Source organism: Hippoglossus hippoglossus, chromosome 11, assembly GCF_009819705.1.
Source record: "Hippoglossus hippoglossus isolate fHipHip1 chromosome 11, fHipHip1.pri, whole genome shotgun sequence".
Taxonomy (NCBI): Eukaryota; Metazoa; Chordata; class Actinopteri; order Pleuronectiformes; family Pleuronectidae; genus Hippoglossus; species Hippoglossus hippoglossus.
The window spans coordinates 12,394,931-12,406,991 of record NC_047161.1 but is presented as its reverse complement, the minus strand read 5'-3'; the positions used below and the strand labels follow the sequence as shown (position 1 = coordinate 12,406,991).

Sequence of the window (12,061 nt, the reverse complement as noted above, 5' to 3'; positions counted from 1 at the left end):
CTAAAGTGAATTTAAATTTGGTTTCATAAGTCTGTTTGGCAGAGGTATTTGCACCCACTGTGTGTAATTCTAGATTTAGTTTTTGCTTTTGATTTCAGCTCTTATATTTCAACACTGAGCTCTGATTCACCCTCTATTTATTTTCTTTTGTCACCATGTGTCTTTGTGGGTTTGTTCCTAGAGTGAGCTTGAGGTGCAGCTCCTCACTTTGTCCACTGGTCGGCTCTGTTCACCACTGAATGTGTCCGACTCAGGCTGAGCGTTGATCTTTCATGCAGGGTTTTAAAGATTCATATTTAATGATCCTATCGGCAGAATCAGGTCAATATTAACACTGTTATACATCAATAATCAAAGATCAAGTGGGGTTTAAATTGGATTGGAAAAGTCGGTTGTGTATTATTTGCATTCGTTTTAGAATATATGGCACAAAGCACATTAAATAATATTGAATATGCAAATGATACTAAACATATACAGGATTTTCAACACTGTTAGATGCAAAATTATAATTTAAGGAATGGGCTGTATCGGATATTCCATCATCTTAAATCTAAGTGCCTGTTAAAATATACATAACAGCCACCAATGATCTCAATGCACAATTTAATAAGGTTTTATGCTTTGTTTCTCTGGTGATGGTTGTAACATTGGATTCTATGCTTTTATTTTGAGGTTATTTCCAAAGAACGTGGAGTCTCTTTTTAATAAAATGCGCAAATAATGCAGACAATCCTAATAATCGGCCAGTCTTCCAGCAGGAGGCCATTTTAGTAATGAGGTTTTGTCCTTAGAAATCATCGTGGAGCGGCTACACGGCCAACACTTTAATTGCTGCCATTGATAGATAGAATAAAAACACAACAATGCAGCCTCATAGCCCGGGTGGTTTCCCCCCTTTATAAGAAAGCTGGCTGAGTGAATTGGGTGTAGCTGTGTGTGTGTGTGTGTGTGTGTGTGTGTGTGTGTGTGTGTGTGTGTGTGTGTGTGTGTGTGTGTGTGTGTGTGTGTGTGTGTGTGTGTGTGTGTGTGTGTGTGTGTGTGTGTGTGTGTGTGTGTGTGTGCGTGCGCGCGCGCGCGCCTTGGCCAATGGAACCAGATCCTCCCTGCAGTGCGTAAGAGCGCGATTTAGGATTTAACCAAGTCTTTGCTGCGGGGCTGGCTGCAGTCTTCACCAGAGCCCGACGGCCTATGAGCCTTCCGACGATGCCCGCGCACTAGTCTCCATGCTCTGCGCTTTTTGGATCCAACTGCCTCCTTTTTGTTGCGAATTAAATACGAAATCAAAACAAACCCACGCCTTCGCCCACGAAGTATGACTGGAGTATTCGACCGGAGGATCCCGAGTGTGAAGCCTGCAGATTTCCAGAGCTCCTTCCAACTCTCCGCCATGCACCACCCGTCTCAGGAATCTCCCACTTTACCCGAGTCCAGCGCCACGGATTCCGGCTACTACAGTCCCGCCGGCGGAGTCACGCACGGCTACTGCTCGCCGGGCACCACCTCGTACGGGAAGCCGCTCAATGCCTACCAGTACCAGTACCCGGGGGTGAACGCGTCCGCTGGAAATTACTCCACAAAATCCTACACCGACTACAGCTCGTACACGACACCCGCCTACCACCAGTATGCAGGGACTTACAGCAGAGTCCAAGCCCAGCCGAGTCCACAAGGTAAGGGCCTGCAGACCTTTTTAATATGATTATTATTATGATAAAGCTAGATTATTATTTTTATTATTTGGTCATCGTGTTGCAATTGTTTTAAAAAGGTGTAAAATAATTTTCATGCATTTTTTTATCTGCCGATTTATTTTCTGATTGTTTTTTTTGTTTCCTGCAACAAAAAATATGCAAAGTGAATATAAAGCAACACATAAGGACTCAATTATTGAGCATTATGGGAAAACAAGAGCTTCCCCTTTTTTATTACTGGAATCAATTTGGTTCTAGACATTTGGATTTACTTTGGTTTTTAAGGCATACAAGTGAACAACCTATACCCCCCCCCACCCCCACCCCCCCAAAAAAAAGATATTTAAACCTGAAAGATGCTTTTGATTTACAGAGCTTGTATAGCACATGCTTATTCATGTTGTGATCCCTTTGACAGAAAAAGAGATAAGCGAGCCCGAGGTGCGGATGGTGAACGGCAAGCCGAAGAAAGTGAGGAAGCCCCGGACTATTTACTCGAGCTTCCAGCTGGCCGCCCTGCAGAGGCGGTTTCAGAACACACAGTACCTGGCGCTGCCGGAGAGAGCCGAGCTGGCTGCCTCAATGGGACTCACGCAAACACAGGTGAGATAAAACAGAACATGAAATCCTTCTTATACTATTTTACTAAGAGTTAAGATTTGTAGCTCTTTTATATGCTACTTTATTAAGATAGTATCAAATTATCCAGTTGTCCGTGCGTCTTTACGCACCGTGCCTCGTTTGGATCTGTTGTTCCTGCTCTTGGCTATTTGAGACATTAATGGTGGTGTGTTTTTTTCCCCCCTGCTTTTCCAGGTGAAGATTTGGTTCCAGAACAGGAGATCAAAAATGAAAAAGATCATGAAAAACGGGGATCTTCCACCTGAGCTCAGCCCCAGCTCCAGCGATCCCATGGCGTGCAACTCACCACAGTCCCCGGCCGTCTGGGACACACAGGGCCCCTCCAGGCCGCACAGCCTACAGCCACAGAGCATCAACACGACGGCCTCTAACTTTTTGGAAAACTCGGGGTCGTGGTACACCTCGGCCGCTGGCTCCATGGCCGCCCACCTGCAGACCCCTAACTCGATACAGCACTCACTTGCTCTTGGAGCGGGGACGTTATATTGAGAAAAAAAAACCTGTTGTTCATTTCAAACCTCCTTTCCCCCCCCTCCTCCTTCTATGGGACTCGTGTTCAGATTTCAGAGGAATATGCAATGTATTTGATGACAGTCATAGAAGAAACGTGTAAAATGTGTAAATGTGTGCATGTAATTTATTGCATTTTTTTGGAAGACTATTAAACGTTTAAATGGACAATGGATCTTTGAAAACCTCCGGCCTCCTGCAGTCTCTCGTTATTCTAACCCTCCGTTTTATTTACACCCGAAAATCACGACACGGACCCGCAGACATAAACAGTGCTTGTGAGCCTCAGGTGACGTTTTCCAATCACAGCTGCTCAGTATTGAGATGGATTATCTATGGAAAACAAATGTAAATCCAATTCATGCAGTTTAATTGTCATCATCTATATTTATTCTGTTGGGTTTTTTTGTTTTGTTATTTTTTATTAAAACTGTGCCCTTTATTTCTGAAGCTGTTGCGTGGACCAAATTAATATTTGTCTTAATTGGAATGGGAATGAAATATATCTTCATGAAGAGGTTTAATTTTAATATGGATGAAAATAATTTAACAGCCAGTAAGTTTAAAATTTGTATTATAAATAAAATGAATTTGATATGTGACACAGTATGCAAATTAACCATATTAATCACTTCAATAGAATTGAATTATTATATAGTGTAATATTGAGACTCGTGGAGTTTGTAGAAGTCAGTGTAGCGGGAGCTCTTAAACGTATTTGAATGCAATCAGATTTATTGTGATATCTGAAGCGTTGTATCATGGCATTAATGTAATAATTGATATTTATAAATGAATCCCAAATAATAAATAAAATCCTCAAATATTTTGCCACCAATATATCTTCAAATCCCCCCTCCTAAATTAGTTATTATTATTATTAGTACATTTTTAAATCACAATTATATTTTTTTGATCATTCTTTTAGTGGAGACCCTGGCTGACGGTGCAGTGCGTTGCTCGCAGCTTTACATGCAGGTCTGTGCAGAACATGTGTTCCTCCTGCAGCAGACAGTCTGCAGTCGCTCCTCGCTTTGTGTCCCCTGCAATTAGCCGCTTTGAATGGCAGAGAGGAGGCGAGGGGGGCGGCACGGAGATCTGAGACAATCCGCATTCCTGTGGGGGTAGACCGGCTCCAGAGCTCTGCCAGTGCCGGCCGCACGCAGCCCACCTTCCGGGTGAAATTAAAAAGAAAAGAAAAGAGGGAGAGAGAGAGATCCTCCGCAACCTCACCATGTTATTAGCAGACTGCGTTACCAGCGTCCACCGCTGAAAAACCGCTAAACAAACCGTGTCACTGTGAGAAAACGACGCATTTGGAGAGAGACCTAATTGAATTTGCGCAGCCATGTCCGCAGAATTCATATAAGTGATTTTTTTCTGTTGCAACGGGACATATCACACACACACACACACACACACACACACACACACACATTAACAAACAAAACAATACGTGCATCTGACCCACACACTGATCCATGCAAGTTACCATTTACACCTGACACATGAATCCTCTTCCTTCTCCTGATTGCAGCCTCCAGAATACACTTTATATACTCTCTCACACGCGCACACGCACGCGCCTTCCAGCAATAACACGACAGGCTATGTACGTGCTTTTCTTGATCTAAACCTCCAAACGGCTTGTTGTAGTTTTCAGCCTAATTTCTGTTGTAGCCTAAATCATATTCAGTATAATCATTAATGTAATGAGAGCAGGTCACTTGAGACATTTAGATTTTTCACAGTGCGTGCACAATCACGTGCACGGTTGCGCACACAAACCTCAAAATCACTCTGATAAACACATAAACACACACACACACACACACACACACACACACACACACACTGCTGTATGTCTCTATCCATCCATCTCTCCCTCTCTCTCTCTCACACACACACACACACACACGCACGCACGCACACTGTGGTGCCATTATATCGAGAGCCCCCGTTTATTTCCAACCGAACATTTTCCACTCAGCTAGTTTTCCCCCCGTTTTGCAAATCGAGTCTAAATAATGACAGTTAGCTTTACTGGACAGCTTCAACTGTAACACTCCACAATAATTATTCTTCAGGATTAGGGCCTCCATTATCATAATCTGGACATTGACAATTACCTATAATTTGCAAAGATGCGCTTGGTTCTTGATTGCAGAGGGCTCTTTTTTTTTCCCAAGCTCGCCATCACTAAACAGTGACAGTAATAACAGCTAATTTTGCAGGCAATATATAAGAGCTTACCGGGGTGTGCAAACACTTCCCCACCTGGATTTGCTTATTCAACCAGCAGCAGTAAAACCGTGCAGCGCTTTTTGGTTAGTCTGTGTTATAGGGGGAGCGGAGGCAAGGTAAGCCCTGAGTCTCATACCTCTCTGTCCCGTGGTTATTATATTCATGCATCGTGGAGGAGGATAGGACTGGAAATTCATTAGGTTCTTATAGGTTTAGTCAGGGCTGTCAACAGAGGAGTGGACAAATCAGCATCTTCTTAATGTCTGATTCGTTTTTTTATATTTGTTGGAGAAAACATTTGCAGTGGGTCTTTTTATGAGATTTTCTTAGGTGTTACAGATAATATGTTGGATTTTGCATGTGTGAAATCTTGTCTGGTGCTTTTAGGTCTGCCTGCCTGCCTGTCTGTCTCTCTGTCTGTGTGTCTGTCTGTCGTGATGCTGATGGAGCTCACAACCCCACCCCCCAATATCTGTCTTCTGTCACTCTGCTGCAGCTTACCACCACCACCACATCCCTCCATCTCAAACTTATTTGATTTAACTCATCAAACTTTTATTCCCATTTTGTGCAACCATGATGAAACCTGTCACTTCTCGGAGCTTCCTCCTTTCCATCATGAGCTCATGTAGCTGTTTACTCGACATGCAGTGTCGGGCTCCCTGCAGCCTGGCTGCAGGATCTGGGTGCACATGGGCCCCAGGAGCAGATGAGCCCCAGCCCTGCGGAGGGGTGGGGATGAGGCTGATATGGGTGGGGGGGCCCAGGTAGGCTCAATGTGCGCCAGTGGGACATCCGCGAGTTGACAGCTGCATGGAGCTTTTCATCGTCGTAATTTCAGATAATATCCCGAGCGCTCACTCGTCTCGGCAATTTGTATATGAATAACCGAATAATTTTCTCTTTTGTTCCATCTGTGCTACCTCAAATCCAAATAAAGATGCCTTTTAGTATTAAAAGTGGTTGAAAATTACAGGTAATTATCTTTGACGGTAAAAACGCTGTAATCAGCGGGCTACATCAAAAATTACCCTAATTATGCCTGCATTTATGAGAATGGAGGGGGAAAAAAGCCTCACTTGGATAAAAACCCACAAATTGTCCCAAATATCTCCTTCATATTGAACGCCACTGCAGCTGGCTGCTTTGTTCCACATCGATCCCGCGGAGCTTGGCATTTAACGCCCCGCATTAGGACGGAGAGAAGGGAGAAAACATTTTGTCAATACTTCTAATAATTGAGGGTGAAATGACGAGATAAGCTGGACCTGGAGCAAATGCCTTTCGAGGTGAATGTAGGCAGCAGCGGTGCAGGGTAAGTTAATTTCCTCTGGTGTCGAGCGCATTTGATAAATCTATATACTTCATCAGCCACCGAGCGCTTTGGTTTATTTTAGATGTTTACTCTGGTGAAATGAGCTTTTCACTGCAGCACTGTGTCATTACCTTATGTTCGCATTGTCTCGTATCAGCCTGTACACACCAGGGGGACGGGGAATGGGCCTGTTCTAATGTGGTGTTGGGCCAATATGGAGCATAAAGAGGCCCTCGTTTTTAAAATGTGTGGAAATCATGCAACAGCAGGCGTCTGTGTTTTTTTGAGTCACGGTTTACTCGATCTGACAAAACATAAAAAGTGTATGTACAACTGAATTCGCAGATTATATTTACAGACAGACAATTTGCTTGGTTTTGCATGTTGGAGAAACAACCAAAAACAAAAAGGGGGAAAAGCAGTCAGGAGTCCACCATGGCGAGAGGTTCTGTGCGTCACAGCGCACGGAGAGGGTCAGCAGTCCTTGCCCAAAAGTGGCTAAAAATGTCACTGGTAATATTTGGTATATTGACGTTCAGATGTTGACATGAATGATAGCATAACAAATATGCGAGTCCACTGAGCAGCCATGTTACGCTGGAAAAAAAACAAAACAGTTAGTTCCCCCTGTTTGTGTCACCACACCGAGGCTTGGCTGCGTTTGATCCTGAAGCCGATACGCAGCGGAGGGTTTTTTTTTATTTTCTGTCTCCTCTCCAGCACCCAAATTCCCTGCGCTGACACAAATTGTAGGCTACGTTTGGAAACTGCATGGCGGAGATACGCAGGCCTCCGCACGGCTCGCCGACCCTCCTGCATGCCTCGTCGTCCGTCCTCAGCCTATCTCTGCATTGAATCTTGATGTGGGGAGGAATACCAGTGAGAGTAGCCGGGCATGTAGCTGTTGGCCGGCATGTTTACACCTTTGGAAGAGGCCGAGACGTCCCAGATTGGAGGGATGGTCGGGGAGCGCGGGGAGAGGGACATGGAGACCGGGATGGGGTCGTTCTCGTGCGGGTTGCCGCCTTGCTTGAGCAGCTTCTTGAACTTTGACCTCTTATTCTGGAACCAGATCTTTACCTGTGGGGGGAAGGACGAGAGGGGAGCATACACTTAGAAAATGACGCATGGAAAAAGAGTGTGCATGGAGGATTATTATATCTGCAAAACAATCAAATTTATTATTTAATGTCAGATACAACAAAATATTTATAAAAGTATTTAAATCTAAAATGTGTTACAATTGATGGAATAATGTAAAAAGGCACAGCAGAGTGTGTCCCTCCCATACCTGGGTTTGTGTGAGTCCTAGAGAGGCAGCCAGCTCGGCGCGCTCCGGTAAAGCGAGGTACTGTGTTTGCTGGAAACGGTGGTTCAGCGCTTGAAGCTGCAAACTGGAATAAATTGTCCGAGGTTTGCGGATCTTCTTGCCTTTCCCATTAAAACGAATTTCCCCATTTTCAATCACCGTCGTTTTCTGCTGCTCTGCAACAAAAACAAGCAAAGTTATTATTATTCACAGCCAGGTTGTGCTCATACTATTATTAATTCGTGCACGGAGATACCACCGGTTCAAATCAACTGAAATATGTGTAGGATAGATGCGTAGATACATTTAGAGGCAACGAATAAAAGTGCGTTAAAATAATAAAAAAAAAACAAGGCTGATAAACGTTGACATCTCACATTGGCTTTACGCGCCGTGGCAGCCACAATCCTCATACGCTGTCATATTTAGGATATTGCTGGTAATGACATGTCAATTAAATGCTAATTACAACATCCAGGGCGTGCGGGCTGCCTAATTTTCTACGAGTAGTTGGTGAGGATTGCACGGTCGTGATGATCACACCCCGGGCATTAAAACAGGTTTTGTGGGATCTGTGGGGAGTGTTAAACGGAACGGCAACACGAGGCTGGAGGTAATAGGCTGGATGTCGAATTATCCGGTGCCATTTACGCACGATTGTCTTCGGCGTATCTGAGACGGAAAGATCTTGCGTCCCAATTTGGAGCGGCCGTGCAGTGAGTTGGGCATGGCACCAACACTGGCATGGAGAACGGTTCGATCCCAAATCTGGGCCAAGACGGTATACGCGCTAATGGCACTGATGTGCGCCGCGGATGGACCTGACGCGGTGCGCTTTCCATCTGGCTGGTGTAAAGGGGGTCTCTTACCTGTGCCGTCTAACCTTGTCTGTCCTCCCGTGTTGTTGGGATACGATGGCAGGTAAGGGCTGTGGTGCGGGTGGCTCACGTAAGGGTACGGTAAAGACCTGTTGTAGGTGTTGGTCCCAGGGTACGGGGTGTTGTCGTGCTGGTGGTGAGCGTGAGAGCCGGAGTGGAGACAGTGCAGCGGGTAGTGGCCGCCGGCCATCGACGGGGAGCTCTGCTGCGACTGCGACTGCTGCCCAAACTCCATGAAAGCAGACTTGGACGAGTCCTGAGCGTCCAGACCGTCAGCCATCGTAGTCATGGTCATCATCGAATTTTCTGCCTTGAGAGCACTCACCCCCCTCTCTCTCAAGACCAAATCGGTTTTCTCTCCCTCGCTGTGTTGTTGTCTCTCTCCCCTCTCCGCCGCGAAACAGATATTGTCCTATTAACACCGGGGTTTTCCACCGGCGCCTTTATTTCCCCCTCGTCCCGTGATATTCTCACTCAAAGTGGCGGACGGTAGGCATAAGTTAAGGGAGAGATTTTAAGGTGGATTCTGTTAAAATTGAGCCCTTGCTTCCAGACTTGATGCAGACACTACAAGTAAAATGGTTAGTCTCGAAAGGGCAGCGCCTTCCGATTGGTCATCCAACCCAACGTCATCAGTGCTCTGCGCCTCACGGAGACTTGAGCTGGAGTTAACCCACCTTACCAGCTCCCACCACAACTATGGGGGGAAATAATATATGGTTGGAAAGACGTCTAAATCCTACAGACAAGCTTCACGCGTAAAAGCGAGTCTTTCGGAATGGCCGAGTCGATTTTTTTTTTCTTTTACCCAAACCCTTAAATTACGCACGACGCGCAACATATAGTGCGCACATTGATTTAGCCTGATGAGCCAAGCATGTCTCTATATGCGCCTCTTTTCCTCTTCAGCGTGTAACTCCTCCTTTCCTCTGGAATTAATTACATATATAGGGAAGCATCACACAAACATCCTGTTTATAGGAATGTTAATATCCGATTTAATATCAAACACATTTCAAACCAAAAATGCTAATAAATCATTTACAAGTGATTCTTTAACCGCAAAAAAAAAGTAATCTTCACAAGTCGTGGAAGGGTTCCATTTGTATTCCCTCATATTTACAAATGTGGAATAATCCCAATCGTATTAAATGCACATTAAAATATATTTGTTTCTGCATGTGAGACACTTTTACACTGGTGGAGGGATCTGTTTTGTATCAAGGAATCTTCTGAAACAGGTGGAATTGCCTTGGAAGTACAAGAGGAAATAGATCCACAGCCCTGCGGATTTTTATGCACAAATTCAACATTTCATCCTTAATATTTTCAAATAATTTCAAAATATTTTTTGCAGTGTGGTATTTATGTTGTCGCCTAATGAGCAGCCCCTCTTTAAGCCCCCTCCCCCCCTCTGCTCTATATAATAACTGCTCGGGTTTTTTCTTCTGGGGCTACTGACCATATGATTAAGGATCCTCAGACAATTCCAAATACAGTGCATGTGACACATCAAATAACAATATGCCTGAGGTACAATAGGTTATTTTGCCCAGAGAAGGGTGGATACCGAGATAAACTGACAGTGTCTTTTATCCGAGGCCTGGTAGGGTCCTCAATATATGTAAATTATACAGTTTCCCTCTGAGGGCTGAAATGTTCGATTAGTACATATGAATAAAATGTACGTTCCGCTTACAAGGATTCAGATCGTGTTTTTGCGCCATGCACTTTTTTTTTTTTGACGCAATGTTGCATTCAGCGATTCCACCCAAAAAAGGACGATGAAAAATAATTATGGTTGCAATCAAGTTACCAGGAAAAACCTATTTGATTAGCGGCCACACTTTGCTCAAATTGCAGCTGCAAAATGAAGAACAATTCGCGTGTAATGATTGTGGACAGGATTTATTTTGGGAGGGTGGAAATAAAAGTGGATATAGCATAAATTATCCCCCTAATTATACGCCAGTGTCGCCTCAATTATCCTCTTATCAAAAATGGTTGTCTAAATGCTGCGTTTAGTTTCAATTTTCTCCTTTTCTGGAGCAAGAACTTGGTACCTTGCTATTATCGCCGTGCAGCTACGGTTGTTATTTACTTTGTGGGATTTAAAAAGTGCACAACCCAGCCGGATAATCATTTTACAGCAGCGGAGCAAGAGAGGAGCACATGCAGGCTGGGACGCGAGCCGCAGCACATGCATACGGATTGGTTTTATTCCTCCAGACTCTCTTACTCCGAATATTTTTGTTTTAAATCAGAGTATAGCCTACTTCTGAATCTCCAGGTGCATGCTGCAGGTAAGAGCCACTTTTGTGTTTGCGTTGCCTGACATCGGTCAAATGTTTTTTATTGCCTCTGATAATCCAGTATTGCAGGCGCACCGTGCGCCTTGCAGCTCTCGCAGCGCGCACCTTGGTCACCCCTCAGTGATTTTACATAGTGGCCAATTCCCCTGTCCGTGTTCCACTTGGACACGCAGAGGAGAAACCAGATCCTGCACCTTTTCTAATCGCCTGTGAGTGCTCACTACAAAGACACGCATGCTTTGCGTTGGTGCAGGTTGCTTATATACCTGCGGGCTAAAAACCCTCTGGGCTCGATTAAATGACACATCTCCATTCTTGCAGAGTTTTTGCAGCATCGTGTGTGTGTGTGTGTGTGTGTGTGTGTGTGTGTGTGTGTGTGTGTGTGTGTGTGTGTGTGTGTGTGTGTGTATATGTGTGTGTGTGTGTGCGCGCGCCACCGCAGGATTATTAAATTGCGGGACAGCAGTGCGGTATAATGTCTTGGTGTCCCGCAGGCGTGTTGTGAGGCTTTTCTAGGCCCAGTGATATTAAGTGATGTGGTGAAAGGACGGATTTGCTCGAACAGAGAGAACATGACATATACTCGACCTCGGTGCTTTTGAAAAGTTTAAGATGAAGCCCATTGCATGCATGTTGACAACCGTGTCTAATTGCAAGGCCCATGAAGCAACCGTGGGCCTGCAACAGGATGTTATCAATGGACATAATGATCAATGGACATAATGTATAACCCATGCTTTGGTTTTTGTTTTAAGCGCAATTTGGGTTTGTGTAAATGTTTTATAATAAAGACGAGGCATTACGCTTTTTAAATTTCACCTGCTGCACCGTGGCTTCTGCAGGACTCTCCCCCAGCATGCAGTATAATCTTGGATTACAGGAGTTCATAGCCTCCTTCTGGAGAGAAATTATTTTATATTTCAGTTTGTCGAAATGTCAAAATGAACAGCGTTCAAGCTGCAAATCTAGAAATCACTCGGTCCCTAAGTAGATGATTGACCTTCAGTACAATCCATGACAGTGGTGGTTTAACAGAAGTGGTCTTTATTTCCAGCTGTCTTATAAACGCTGATGAATGACTCTCTAAAATCACTCCAATATCCAACCGCTGTGGAAGGATGGCACAGGCCTGGGATTTCCCTGACATTGTCTGAGGT

At 44.6% G+C, this 12,061-nt stretch overlaps 2 protein-coding genes across 2 annotated transcripts; one reads left to right on the top strand and one right to left on the bottom strand.

Moving 5' to 3' along the window:
• Window positions 1-944: 944 nt before the first annotated feature.
• dlx5a (distal-less homeobox 5a) lies at window positions 945-3,018 on the top strand. Its single transcript, XM_034599324.1, has 3 exons — window positions 945-1,673; window positions 2,113-2,297; window positions 2,511-3,018. The coding sequence occupies exons 1-3, from the start codon at window positions 1,316-1,318 to the stop codon at window positions 2,823-2,825; spliced, it is 858 nt and encodes a 285-aa protein (XP_034455215.1). The 5' UTR covers window positions 945-1,315; the 3' UTR covers window positions 2,826-3,018.
• Window positions 3,019-6,680: 3,662 nt separating this feature from the next.
• On the bottom strand, window positions 6,681-9,274 carry dlx6a (distal-less homeobox 6a). Its single transcript, XM_034599325.1, has 3 exons — window positions 8,584-9,274; window positions 7,697-7,890; window positions 6,681-7,485 (listed from the first exon to the last, which is right to left on the bottom strand). Exons 1-3 carry the CDS (start codon window positions 8,888-8,890, stop codon window positions 7,246-7,248), a joined length of 741 nt encoding a protein of 246 aa, XP_034455216.1. The 5' UTR covers window positions 8,891-9,274; the 3' UTR covers window positions 6,681-7,245.
• Between the last annotated feature and the right edge of the window lie 2,787 nt (window positions 9,275-12,061).

Coding starts and splice junctions, on each gene's coding strand:
- dlx5a (XM_034599324.1), top strand. CDS start 1,316: ATGACTGGAGTATTCGACCGGAGGATCCCGAGTGTGAAGCCTGCAGAT. Junction 1,674..2,112: donor AGCCCAGCCGAGTCCACAAG/GTAAGGGCCTGC, acceptor TCCCTTTGACAG/AAAAAGAGATAAGCGAGCCC. Junction 2,298..2,510: donor TGGGACTCACGCAAACACAG/GTGAGATAAAAC, acceptor CTGCTTTTCCAG/GTGAAGATTTGGTTCCAGAA.
- dlx6a (XM_034599325.1), bottom strand. CDS start 8,890: ATGATGACCATGACTACGATGGCTGACGGTCTGGACGCTCAGGACTCG. Junction 7,891..8,583: donor GACAAGGTTAGACGGCACAG/GTAAGAGACCCC, acceptor TTTTTGTTGCAG/AGCAGCAGAAAACGACGGTG. Junction 7,486..7,696: donor TAGGACTCACACAAACCCAG/GTATGGGAGGGA, acceptor TTCCCCCCACAG/GTAAAGATCTGGTTCCAGAA.